Raw genomic sequence first — 13,610 nt, 5'->3', positions numbered from 1 at the left:
GGAAAACTTGTCTCTATTATCGGTAACTGTACGTTTTCCAGGCCATAAACTCCTCCATTCTATTCACCCCTCGTTTTGCAAGGGAATCGACCATGAAATTTGCTTCTTGAAGGGTGTGACAGAAGAAAACATTACCCAAAACAGAAGAAAACCGAGAGGCTTTAATGGATAAATCATGGAATTTTCAAAATCTAGAACAAGGTTTAGTCATCCAATTTACCATGGAACCTAGGTCGGATTCCACTAAAAGATTTTTCATTAAAATCATCCCTTGAAGAACACAATTCAATAACTTTTATAACTGCTCGCAGCTCAGCTTCCTTAGAGTTTTTAGACACCTCTTACAACTCCCAAATGATCTCTTAATACCGGTACCAATTCTTATTGCCACAAACTTCTCAAATCCGACTCAGATATGCACCAAATTAACAATGGCGTTTTTTAATAAAGATAAATATGATATTGTCAAAACCAACACAAACAAAACCCTTTTCATCCAAGAAGAAGGGAGGAGATGGTGATTATCTTTATTGAGTTGATTTTGACACTCTTTTTCCTTGTGCCCCAGTAACCCTACAAGACCAACCAGACCTAAGTACTGATATTTAATTTTTTTTACATATTCATATAAAAGCTCAATCCAATCCATAAGTACTCGGTTATTATTTCCAGCTTGCACCAAATCAGACCTGAGTACTCCTGGGCCACTATACAGCCCAGGTTATGTGGAAAGAGAGATGAACAAAGCGTCACTCATGGGATGACACGTCATTCAAAGTCGTCTTCTTCACTATGTCATCGGAATTTGGCCTTCACATGGATTTCACAACATGCCGACAGGCATATTAGACCTCATAAATGTAAATCTAACTTCAAAATCTATTTTGAAGCATCCAATTCAAAGCTTGTAAGTCGGCAAGCAGAGGGATTTTTCTCAGCAAAAATTGGACTGGAAGATAAATTAAAGAAACAACCCTGAAAGGAAGAGGAGAAGAGAAGTCTAGAAATAAGAGACATTCTATGCGACAGAATCACTCCTAAAGTCAGCAACTCAGCCAGGTTCCAGAGTTGAGTCCGGAGTTTGAAGTAAAGCTATACAAATAGCCAAAATGTCTTAAACATTCAATCAATTAAATAATAAAATAACAAACACCTTTCAGAACTTTCCGAACCTATCAATCTTTCTTTTCTTGAGTTTTCCCTCTTTTTTCAAACAATAATTTTGCGTTATTTGATAAACATCACCATTTTTGTTGTTGCTCAAAGTATTTTATGCCTTTAATCCATTTACAATAATTATTAGTATTTGATTATTGGCATAGTCTAATTGTCCATAATTACAATAATTTTCCAATGATTTACAGCACATACCCACTGGAAAATTGGTACATAACACCTTTGAATTGCCACTATCATGTAAGTTGATCCAAGGGGATGAATCAAGAATCTTCTTGCTCGAAATGTGATATTTTGCATCTCTCAGACTATAGGAGATGCTGAATGCTGATTGATTAACAGACATCGTGAAGGATTGGAGTTGGGCATCTCTTTCAAGATCCTGAGTCGTATCAGATTTTTTATCAGATGAGATGAAGTTATTATTTTCTTCTTCTTTTTTCATTCTGAATCAAATCAAGTCTCCAATTCAAATAGGTCTCGGGTGAATCTTTCAGTCTAGATTTTATAACTATGACTTAAACTATATAAATCTATGAATACTAATTATTTTGTCAGTGTAATATGAAAATTAATTAAACAATCTTTTAATCAGTGTTTACCATCTTTAATCCAGCTCAAAAAACATTTCAAAAATTCCTTCTTTCCTAGTTAAATCTTCCCTCCGTATTACCTACCTTTCTTTTTTATGTTTTATTTTTGAAAAAAAGGAAACAAAAAAAGTAAAAAAAATAAATAAATAAATAAACTTTAGGCAAGGACTAAGTTATAAATGAAATTTAAAGTATAGAGTTTTCAAAACCACAAGGACTAGCTAATTAGTTGTGTTAAACTACAGGGACTAGGTCACTAACTCTTCTTTCTTTGGGGTCAAGTTAGCTTCTCTCGTTATTGGGTACAAACCTGGCAAGTCCCATGCAGAAAGGTCATGTACTCTTATGAACTTGCTCTGTCTTCTTATCAAAAATACCATTAGCAGCAAGAATTCCCGGTGAGCTTTTGCGTTTTGCCATTTTTTCAGTCCGACCTTTCATCAAACTCCTTGTGTCAGTTACTATTACCATTAAAGAATTCTCAAAATCAAACCCAAATCAATGTCCAGCCATATCCCATTTGATATCATAACTAGAATCCTGATCTCCATTCTTGACATCAAGACTCTCCTATGCTTCAGGAGCGTGTCAAAAGAATGGCGTTCTTTAATAGATAGCAGTGGTTTTATCAACACCCATATGAGCCTGTCAATCAAAACCAACACTAACAACACCCTTCTTATTCTTGGAGAAGGAGGCCTTAATCCCATAAACTTCGACGATCTTTCTCCTGGTGACCTATTAAACTTGCAAGACCAACCATTTATTTCAATAGGATGGCAAGATGTTCGTTTAATGGGTTCTTGTAATGGTTTGGTGTGTTTAAGCAATGATGATGGTGACGTTGTTATACTTAATCAATCAACGCGAGAACATAAAGGGATACTGTCTCTTGTTCGACATAGATTTGAACTTTCTGTTAGTTCGGCACCAGATGAGCATTGGGTTTGGGGAAGCGGATATGGGTTTGGTTACGATGCAGTTTCTAACGACTATAAGGTTGTGAGTATTGCCAAGTTTCTTGGAATAGGTTTTACTAGTTTCAAAGAATCAGAAATGACAATTTATAGTGCAAAGAAAGATTTGTGTTGGGTTATTAAGATCCCTTATGCTATGCTGTTTACGAATGATAAAATGGGTGTTTACTTTCATGGATCATTGCATTGGATTGCTAAGGGGTTTGGTAGTTGGAGGGATAGAATTGTTGGCTTTGATCTTGGATTGGATGAGTTTAGAGAGGTGCCACAACCTGATTATGGGGGTAATATTGTGATTGACATTGATCTTGGTGTGTTGGGCAGTTTTTTGTGTGTGTTTGCTAAAGTTAGAGATTGGAGTGCTGACGTTTGGATTATGAAAGAATATGGGGTTAAGGAGTCTTGGAGTAAGGTGTTCTCTATTTCGAGAAATGTGTTGTCTTATGATTCAGTAAGGCCGTTGGGTTACTCTAGGAGAGGTAGAGAAGTTTTGTTAGAATTGGATGAGAAAAGACTTGTTTGGTATGGCATGGAAACTAGAAGGGTTGTGGATGTTGTGATTCAAGGAAGGAAGAAAGAGCGCTTGGAAGCAATTTTATGTTTGAATTCCCTTGTTCCTCCTGATGGTAATGACAGAGTTGTTAACAGTCAGCAGCCGACGAAAGAGCACAAGAAGAACGAAGAAGAAGAGGTATTGCTTGATCTTGTTTTTCTTGGAGTCTTGGGATTGATGATTGAATTGCTAAATGTTTGCATTTTTCAGTTGAACTTTAGTATCTGAGGTTACTATAATAACTGGTGATGTAATTACTAATGCAATATATTGTATCATGGATAATCCAATCATTAGCATTTTCATTAGAGATTTGAGCCTACCCTGTTGTGGCTTTGTACTTTTCAGGGATGACTTCCTTTCATCAGGATTCAAGCTCAAACTGTAGGCAAAACCAAGTGAATGTGAAGCTTTGAAGCTGGGAAGAAACAAGGGTTACAGAACATTTTCAGTTAGTGTTTCTTTTCATGTTTTTGTTTTCCCCCGCCGGGGTTTGGTGGGGGCAATATGAATACAGTAGTCCCGCCTTCTGTCTTTTGAGATCTCCATCACCTTATCATGCTTGAACATATTAAAAAACCTTAGCTATAATTCTTTCCAAAATGTAAAGACTAACTAGTTCAAACTCTTGCTTGCATTATATCACAGCTTGCTTGATCTTGATATTACTAATACTGAGCGTGTGGTGCGAAATATTATTGCGATGTTTGACTGGTTCTGATATACTTTTCTGTGCACCCCTCACGTTTACATATCTGGATTGGATGATGGATTGCAAATGTTATACTAATGAACAACATCGTGCGAGCATTGATAGCACTGATTTTTCTGCAGAAATCTTGAATTCACCTGACTAAGATACTGTTCAATCTTTGTTATTTCGAGTTATATGAAACATCACCAGACTCGGCAGTCTGACTCGTTAGATTTTCACCTATTCAATCTTTATCTAAATTTTTTTCTTTATTGCTTAACATGCATATCTGGATATCTCTGTAGAACACACAAGAAACTTATTTTCAGGATCTTGGATTAGTTGCTAGAGGTTCAACTACTTGCATTGTAGAATTTAGGATTGCTTACTTTGATTACACATATATGAACAGACATTTGGAAGGAAAGATTTCAAATACTATCGTTCAGTTTCTGTAACTTTCCATGAGGTTCTGCTATCATTGCTTAACACAGTATGTAGCTAGCTGACAGCTTGCTCTGAATCTGGTATACATTGCAATAGCAAGGTTCATTTACAACAAAACTATTCAAGTCCTAGTGTGCTTCTTGAATTTTTATACGTTGTTTGGTGGCTCTAATTACTTGTAGTCACTGCCCAGTGCCCACCTTCTGGTCACTTTCGAGTCCAAACTAGATGGCATTCTCTTATTATGGGCTTACAGAATTGAAAACGTGAGAAATCAGCAGAAAACACAATATGCTGTTCAAGATACCTCTATTTTGTCAATTTATCTTAGTATCTTAACTTAAATTCTCTTGACCCTGAAACCTACCTTGTTCTGGTCTTTATTTTCATGTTAATGGACCAAAGTTATTAAGCCTGATCAGTCCATAACCTAGATCAAGGCTTTAATCATGTGAGATGAATCAATTAAAACAATATCATTTATTGAAAAATAAATGATTGTAACCCTCAACCAAATCAATCCCTACCTAGTTTTTTTATACCTAGCCCAGCTCAAGTCTCACATCAACATGGCCTGGCGGGCCAGCTCTAATAACAATGGTCTGGACTTTCACAGGCATTCAGTTCTTAATTTTAACTCATCAACTTCACTAAATTAGACTGCTCATTATCCAGTATCAGAAGTTTGTCCCCTGATGCTCGTATGATCTCCATTGTGTTGATCAAAATCAAGATTCTGGGGGGTATCCAAAGCTGGATAAATTTTATGGTGATGAGAACAAATAAATAGCCACATGATTTCCACCATTCAGTAGTGCAACAGAGCTTACATAACCTGCACCTGCCTCCATGGAAGTAATTCCATGCAGATCACAAACAAAAGAGGAAACGATGCTACTTGCAGTAGAAAACAACAGGCTATATAACAGGATACACATATTGGTCTTTTTCAAGTTAACAGGATTTTACAATTCCACTGCGGTTTCCTTCATTCTACTACGAGGGTTAGGCATCGGGAAGTCAAACTGACAATAAAATTAGCACGAAAACCTACTACATCCAAGGTCAGTGACGGTTGTTACATTTTCATTCTGATCAGAGTCGAGTAATCACCATTTCATCTAACCACGTTAATTCACAAAGGACACAACAAAAAATAAACGATCGGAAAAACAAAATAAGCTTCTTCGCTATCTGTTCTACTATCAGAAGTGAGCAGATGGTCATTGTTCCATGCACCTGCATGTAACAAGAAAAAAACTAGTCTGATTACCTGTTTGGTATGCATCAGACTGCAAGTAAATTAATCAACATATGAAGAACAGAAAAGATATCAGGCACACCAAAAAGGTTTTAAACCCAAAGGATGACAGCAAGGGGGATTCAGCAACAACAGAACTTCTAAAGCTAAACTACTCGGGTGAAGATTTATAAATAAGCAGCAGGGTAATCAAATCACCAACTAAAACACAAAAACAGGAGACACAACAACACTAAAGATTGTGGATCATACTAACCAGTCATCATCACGGAACATCATGACCGTTTGAATAAATGATGCCGTGCTAACACCTCTCCTACCCCCACTGCAGATATGCTTTCACATCCAAGAAGATCACGAAGCTTTGTATCACATTGTATCGCCATTGAATTTAACGGATCCTAAAGAAACATGAAAACCATGGAACTTTTAAATTCCAGCTAACTTATCTAAAATCAAAATTAAGGTTTATTGGGAAAAAAACAGTATATAATAAAAGAGAGATTTATCCAAAACAAAAGTTCCATTCTAGAAAATTAATTAACGAGCTAATATGGAAAGTGCATGGGGAAAGAGATGGATATCTACACTCATTACCCACCTCCAACTGTTTTAGCTTTATGTACTCCCAAACACGTCTGGATGCTTCTGTTTGGGTCATTTCCCTCTCAGTAGTTCCCAGAAACTCAGCAAGTCTTTCAGATATTCCCACAAGTGATGCACCAGGTTCAGTATTTTCAGTTGGGGTCTCAACATCCACCTTTGCTCGCTTAGCTTGACTGGATTCCTCTGAACACACATTAACAAGAAGAAAATTTTAACCATCTCAAAGTCACTGCAGAACAACAACACCAACAACAACATGCTTACTGTAATTATCATAGAACATACTTGATGGTTGAAGCGGGATGATATGTTTAGCCAGTAACTTATTCATCTTAAACATGTCAGTGCAGTCTGTCTCAAAAACCACACGTAAAGCATCATCGCAAATTATCTTCCTCTTGTTACTTGGATCCTGGAGGTTGTTTTTCCTTATGTATTGCCACAATTGCTTCACAATCTGCACAAACACAAACCACCATTCTTAGAAACAACAAAGAATTACTCCATGAACAGCAAAGCTACCCAGCCAAACTAAGAAATGCGCCTGACCAACAGCATATACCTCAGTCCTTGGCAGCGCTGGCTCACCAACAATGGCCTGAAGTTCAGGTGAAACACCACATACTTTGTTTAACCCACCAGGTCCACCTCTTCTTTTGGATCCAACTGGAGCACTGCTGCAAAATAGTAAAATACAAACACAAGTTCAATCTCAAGTTCAACCACATACTATAAACGGCTGCATGATTTTGCATTTCAAAACAGCTTCAAGCTCCGATCAAACAAAATCAACAACGGCCGGAACTTGCACACTAATCATCAGCTAAAAATACCCAGAAATAGAGACTTGCACACTAACCATAAGCTAACAAATGCCCAAATAATGGATTTTTCTACCCGGCAACAAATTTATAATAAACCTCCAATTGGGTCACTATTTAACCAAGAAAAGTGACAGTTAAAATATTTTTAACTCTGTCTTTTTAGTAACTACAAAGACTCAAACTTTATAATAAATCTTACTAACCAAAAACAGATGGAAGTTATAAACCCTATAAACTAATCACTTACTTCTACAATTTACCCTCGAATTAAAAAAAAAAAAAGCACATAAATTTTTTTTAAAAAAAAAAAAGCTAAATTTGCAACTAAAATAGAACAAATAAACCCTCAAAACCTCAAATTGAGCCATGAAAAAAACCTAAAAACGACAAAAAGACAAAAGGCCCTCAACTTTTACCTCTCTTTTGCCACTTCATTAGTAACAACCCCAGCATTTTGCACATGCTGTGTCTGCCTATGCTGCTGCTGTGCTTGCAGCTGAGGTGGTGGAGCTGGGGGAGTCACCACCGCTTGTGGCTGCCTAAAGTTAAGGTCCTGAGAAAAAACCTGGTGCTGGTGGTGTTGTTGAGGATGGTGCTGGTGTTGGTGCTGGTGGTGAGGGTGAATGGCAAAATGGGAAGGGTGAAATTGTTGTTGAAATTGGAGGGCAAAATGGTCTTTAGGGGTTAAGTTAAGAGCTTGTCCTTGTTGGAACTGAAAAGCTTGATGTTGTGGTGGCGGATGCCCGGTGGTGGTCACGGAGGCGGGGGCCGTAGCACTGGCGGTGGTAGTGATAGGGTGGGAACGGAGGAGAAGGTCAATTTGGTCACGAATAAAAGCAGCTTTGTGTGACAAATCTAACCCTAATTTAGCTTCAAGTTGCTGTACGACACCGTTTAATGAAGTAACGGCGCTTGGGTCTGCTTGCCGCAGCACCGTCTCTACTCCTTTCGCTATCTCCTGGTCCGTCACCATGGCTTGCCTCTCTTCTCTCTCTTCACAAATACTTTTAACGGAAAAAACGGACACAAACGGTAACTCTCTCTTTCTCTCTAGAAACCTCTCTCTTTCTCTCTCTAGAAAACTTCTCTGTCTCTTTCTCTGTCTACTTTCTCTCTATCTCTCTCTTTATAATTTTCAAAAGGACGGAAATGACCTCTCGGTTTTCAAACTGGAAATGACGGTTTGCCCCGGTGAGAGGCGTGTTTGAGATGGTATAATGGGTATTTGAAGAAGTCTTCTCTTTCTTGGAGCTGTAGTCTGTCATTTTGGGTATGCGGGATGACGGTTTTGGGCTTGCAGATTGGGCGTTGTAGGGGAGTGGAGGCAGGGGTGAGGAGGTAAATCGGGTGGATTTGCAAGTGGGATTTTATTTTATCTTGGAATTTAGAAAGGAAAAGATAAGACCTGAGAGAGTGGATAAAGATATAATTAAATTGAAAAGGGGAAATGACAAGATAAAGTGGGTTTAAGTTTTTATTTAATTTTTTATTTAAAAAAAAAAGAGAGTTATTTATCGATACAAGCAGTATTATTAAACTCGTTTCCGCCATATGAATAGAATTGAATTTTAATCCTCCTCCTCCGATTGACCCAATTAAAATTTAGTTTAATTTAAAAAAAAATCTAATAAAATTATGAATAGAAACAGATACATGGTCACAAAATTAGTTATTACAATTAATAATAAAGATCATATGTTAAAATTAAAATAAAACAAGCGAGGGTGTATTGGTCATTGGAATTGGATTTGTGATTGGGAAAATGGATGGTTTGATAGGAATTTAGTAGGGTAGGTCAACAACATACGAATGTTGGTAAAGACCGAAGAGTAACAAATTAGAGCTTTATGGATCCAAGATAGCTTGCAGCAACATCACCTTTGTTTTTTAAGGAAAGAGAAATAATTAGACTTTGGAAATAACCTTATTAATCTAAGTGCTTGTCTTTGGCCTCGTAGATATATTGCAATTTGCAAATAATCCACGGGAAAAAAACATGGCAATACATAAAAAAAAAAATATATTGTTATTAAATTTAATTTGATTTGACGGCTCAACACGATAATTTACTGATTGATTTAAAAAAATATAAGCGATCTCATTTTAATTATTTTTATAAAATACATATATTAAAATAAAGTTGTTTTGAATTAATCTGGGTTAACCCATCAATTTTATAATCTGAATTTTGAATAAAGTTTAATATATTTTTTTCTAAATTACTAAGTTTGTGTTGCGATCATATCTTTGTGACTATAATATAAGCAATTATTTAACATTAAAACTGTGTAAGTTGTCAAGATGTGATGAAAGGGATTAGATATTAGTTACATAAATGGACAAGGGGAGGACTTGAGTTCTTTTTATGGGGTCTGAATTTATTTTTTATTTATTTATTTTTTTGCAAACAAGACACAAAAGGAATAAAAGAAAGAAAAAGAAAACAAAGGGCATGTATTGATGTAGACTCTATTGTCTTTTATCCCTTTATGTTGGCTTGATTTTGCGCAAGGCCTGTTTGTGGTCCATATATTCTATGGATCTTCTTCCTTTTAACTTGAAAGATGCCATGTGAACACATGGTTTCAAAAGTAAAATATATTATGCCATTTGAGAGATAAAAAGATCTCTGGTTCAAATTCAAAAAATAAAACAAAAGAGAAACATGTTAGTAATTAATTTATTTAATTCATAACTTTTGATTTTGCGGTATTGACTTAGATGGTAAGTGATTTGTTATCTACATTATCAACTAGAGTTTAAATTTAAAAGAAAAAAGTTTTGTGAAATATGTTTGACACCACACTTAGAAATTAATGATATACTAAAAACCTGTTATAGAGATGCAATTTATTCTTGATATGTGAAACTTAAAATAAAAAAAAACATCAAGTTTAAGATTTTTAAATTACCTTCAAGTAAATTTTTTATTATTAATGTCGGTGTCCAGGTCAGCTTGTGCGCACCTCGACTAATCTCACGGGCCCTGAAGTTAACGACCATGTAAACCTTTAGTAGCCATCATATTAGCAATCATATGGCTCGAACTTGACATCACAAGAAGAGCAAATCTCTTGACCCCTTGAAGTAAAGTTATTAAATTTAGTATGACATCATTTTTTACCCACATTAAATATAAAATAAATTAACTTTTAATTGAACTTGATGATCCTTCATCGGGTCAATCCATGATCTAGTTAAAATATAATTTAATTTTTTTAAAAAAAATTCTTTTAAAAAAACAATACCAGTTTAACTTTTTTAAAAAATAAAACAATACTATTTTTATTTATTAGATTCAACTCGCTTAATTTGTGTCCCTTATTGCTTAAAGCTTAAAGTTAGATTTTAACCTCCAACTACTTTCTTTACTAAAAAGAAGCCCAACAATAGAAAGGCCACAAATTACTAATGGGCTTACCAATTTTAAACCCTAAGAAAGCAAGCCCATGTGAGACTCCAACCCCATCACCTAATTGTCTCTCAAGCTGTCAGCAGAGGGGTAACACACCACCATCATGGCACAGGTTCTTAGCATAAACCCTCTACATTCCTCAACCCGACCCGAATCAAATGGTACGCTATTCTACAACCAGACCCACAAGCAAGATGGAAAGCAAAGACGGGCCACTTTGCAGCAAGAACTCCGCTGTAATGGCAAGTTTTCTTGTCTTGTCTCAGGCAGTGGCAGGGAGGTAACAAAAAAAGTTTGCTCCTTGATGCTTTATTTTATCACTTTTTGAGAAATTTGTTACTGGGTTTTGTTTGTTTGGATGTAAATGAAGGAAAGTTTGATCAGACAGTGAGAAAGATTGAGGCTTTTTGAGGTTTTTTGTTTTGGAAATCAAAACCCATGTTTGGATTTTGGGGTGATTGAAAGTTGTGGTTTTGAATGGTGGATGTGGAACGTGATAAGGTGGTTTAAGTGGGTTTTTGAGCTTCCAAGAGAATTGCTGTCTGCTTAATTGGGGAGGATGGGGGTTACGAGGTAGTGTGCTTGTTAATTGCAGTATTTTTATTGAGTTGGAATGAATGAAGGTTAGCTGGTTGTTTATTTAAATGGGATCTAGTTTATTTTAGAAATTTAGAATATTCTGTTTGCTGATTAAGCTATAGTTATTGTAAAGAATTTTGAAGCTACGTTGAGCGTTAAATGTATTTGTAGGTATAAATTAGCTTTGTCTTATTCGTGGCTGCAGGAACGAGCTAAAAAAGCTTTAGAAAGTGCTCTTGGTGGAAAGAAAGATGAATTTGAGAAATGGAACGAAGGAAATTAAGAGGAGGGAGGAAGCAGGTGGAGGGGGAGATTCTGGTAGGGGAGGTTGGTTTGGATGGGGTGGACGATTTGGCTGGTCCAATGGTGACAACTTTTGGCCAGAAGCACAGCAAACTAGTCTTGCTGTCCTGGGTATTATTGCCATGGTAAGGTTTTCCCTTTTCAATTCTTGCGTTTTTGCAATGTCGTTGTGTGTGATTAATTGCTCTCCCCCTTTTTCTCAAGATGTTATTTTACATGTACAGTATCTCGTAGTTGCAAAAGGTGACTTGATCCTTGCTGTCATGTTCAATCCTTTGCTATATGCTTTGCGAGGGACAAGAAACGGGCTAACTTTGATATCATCAAAAATCTTGAGAAACGCATCTGTGGATGGCCCTTCTGATTTTTCAAGTGCATTAAAGAATGGTGTTTACGTTGAAGTCTCAGCTAAGGAGAGTGTCAAGAGAGAATGGGGAAGCGATTGATAAGTTGTGTCTAAGGTTTAACAGTTACTTCATCCCTCCACTAGTAGCTGGTGTGGCATCTATACTTGTATTAGGCAATCGAATTGCTGATTCTTGAGAATGCATTTTTGAATGGTGAAGATTACCAAGCCTGACTGCATAGTGTTTAAATATCTACCCACTAGGGTTTGGAGACGTGCTTCCCTCTTTTTGGGGCATTTTGTACTTGAAACTAGTCTTCATCTTCTCCGTGTAACATCAAAGATTAAGGAGTATTTGAACATCAAATGGAAAGAGACTTGCTCCATATTTTGTCAGTAACATTGAAGTCTACTTTTCTATAATATGCATCATCTATCATCTCTAGATAATCCAATATTTTTTAGAATTGAGGAGACCTGTTTTGATTCATTTCAAATTTATATTATACAAATTGGATTGACTTAGTTTGCAGAGAAGGATCCAACAAACCACAAGGCAGAGCAAGAGCCATTTAGATTCTCTTCATTTGCACTGCATAATTTTCTATTTTCCCAATTTAGTTATTTCTGCTTTCTTGTCCGGATTTACTGAGTAATCATGTAATATTGGGATGAAGAGGGGATTTCGAAGGTGAATTACTCGTGTCCAGTCTGCTGTACCAACGGTACCCCATAAATGCAGCCAGAGATGACTACTACAAGTACGGGTACTGTGGTTTTACTACTGAAGGAAGCAATGATGAATTTACTTGGAGCTGAGGACTAGGTTAGGTAAATGGCAAATTTTGCCACCATCCGAGCTGTGTTGCTATTGTGCCATAGTTGACCTAGGGTAGATATCTCTGCCAACCTGCTGACATCACGTAATGATTCAAGCACATCTCTATCAACCACTGGAGTATTGGAGGAGCTAGAGTGTGGTAAAAATCAGTGTGAAAACAAGCTCTTTGTTTCATGATTTCATCAACACAAGGGATAAGGTCAGGCAAACAGTTCAACAAGGATTTCATGAAGCTGGTAAAAAGTTTTTAACTAAGGTGCATGCATTTGTTGACAAACCCTGCTGTGAAACTACCTTTATCCTGTTATTTTCCTTGATTTTGAAATTATGAACCTCTAAGAGCATCATAATTCCTTCAGCAGCTTGAATTATGAGTGGGAACAGAGACTAAAGAAAGAGGAACCATACAATGCAGAGATTCTCCTTGCTACCTACCAAGGACATTGGTCAAAGTTATTAAACTCCACTTGAATATAGGAGGTTGGGCAAGCCAACTAAGATTCACTAGGGTTAATTAAAACGTTTTAAATTTTTTTTAAAAAAAAATGATTTGTCATGATTTTTTTTAAAAATTCAAATTAGTTTTAATTAAATTCATTTTTACCTAGATTTTTTTTTAAAATTTGATCTAAGTCTAAATTTAATAATATCAATTCTGTGCATGATAATATATATATATATATATATATATATATATATATATATATATATATATATCGATTCTAATACATAATTGAATCAATGAAACATTTGTTTGTTTATGGAATCACAATTAATCAACCTACATTATTTTGAATTCTTTCCTCTATGCACTAAGCTAAATCATTATGTGGGTCATTTTTCTAATTTTAAAATGACATTATAATTGATTGATCTTATAATTACTTGTAAGCACCAATATTGTAGTCCTATATATATATATATATATATATATATATATATATATATCATAAAATGTATAATTGATGAGTTTTTCTATATTAATATTTGCTTAG

The 13,610-nt window shown here is 35.8% G+C and overlaps 2 protein-coding genes and 1 pseudogene across 4 annotated transcripts; 2 read left to right on the top strand and 1 right to left on the bottom strand.

Annotated features, from left to right (window-relative positions):
• Positions 1 to 2,008: 2,008 nt before the first annotated feature.
• Positions 2,009 to 3,943, top strand: LOC18099747 (F-box protein CPR1). Its single transcript, XM_052454231.1, has 2 exons — positions 2,009 to 3,437; positions 3,648 to 3,943. The coding sequence occupies exons 1-2, from the start codon at positions 2,271 to 2,273 to the stop codon at positions 3,651 to 3,653; spliced, it is 1,173 nt and encodes a 390-aa protein (XP_052310191.1). The 5' UTR covers positions 2,009 to 2,270; the 3' UTR covers positions 3,654 to 3,943.
• Positions 3,944 to 5,338: 1,395 nt separating this feature from the next.
• On the bottom strand, positions 5,339 to 8,252 carry LOC7458496 (uncharacterized). Of its 3 annotated transcripts, none has more exons than XM_024602437.2 (6): positions 7,548 to 8,252; positions 6,870 to 6,984; positions 6,593 to 6,764; positions 6,303 to 6,490; positions 5,958 to 6,102; positions 5,339 to 5,732 (listed from the first exon to the last, which is right to left on the bottom strand). In XM_024602437.2, the coding sequence occupies exons 1-5, from the start codon at positions 8,102 to 8,104 to the stop codon at positions 5,977 to 5,979; spliced, it is 1,158 nt and encodes a 385-aa protein (XP_024458205.2). In that variant the 5' UTR covers positions 8,105 to 8,252; the 3' UTR covers positions 5,339 to 5,732; positions 5,958 to 5,976. The 3 variants fall into 3 exon arrangements, with proteins under 3 accessions (XP_024458205.2, XP_024458206.2, XP_002308782.4); XM_024602438.2 differs by having other exon boundaries at positions 5,339 to 5,679; positions 6,870 to 6,981; positions 7,548 to 8,251; XM_002308746.4 differs by having other exon boundaries at positions 5,339 to 5,679; positions 7,548 to 8,250.
• A 2,339-nt stretch (positions 8,253 to 10,591) lies between these two features.
• Positions 10,592 to 12,174, top strand: LOC18099746 (uncharacterized; annotated as a pseudogene).
• The last annotated feature ends 1,436 nt before the right edge of the window (positions 12,175 to 13,610 follow it).

This window comes from Populus trichocarpa, chromosome 6, assembly GCF_000002775.5.
Source record: "Populus trichocarpa isolate Nisqually-1 chromosome 6, P.trichocarpa_v4.1, whole genome shotgun sequence".
In the NCBI taxonomy this organism is placed as follows: Eukaryota; Viridiplantae; Streptophyta; class Magnoliopsida; order Malpighiales; family Salicaceae; genus Populus; species Populus trichocarpa.
The sequence above is the reverse complement of the archived record's forward strand: the minus strand, read 5'-3'. Positions and strand labels throughout refer to the sequence as shown.

Coding starts and splice junctions, on each gene's coding strand:
- LOC7458496 (XM_024602437.2), bottom strand. CDS start 8,104: ATGGTGACGGACCAGGAGATAGCGAAAGGAGTAGAGACGGTGCTGCGG. Junction 6,985..7,547: donor AATGAAGTGGCAAAAGAGAG/GTAAAAGTTGAG, acceptor ACTATTTTGCAG/CAGTGCTCCAGTTGGATCCA. Junction 6,765..6,869: donor CAGCGCTGCCAAGGACTGAG/GTATATGCTGTT, acceptor GTGTTTGTGCAG/ATTGTGAAGCAATTGTGGCA.
- LOC18099747 (XM_052454231.1), top strand. CDS start 2,271: ATGTCCAGCCATATCCCATTTGATATCATAACTAGAATCCTGATCTCC.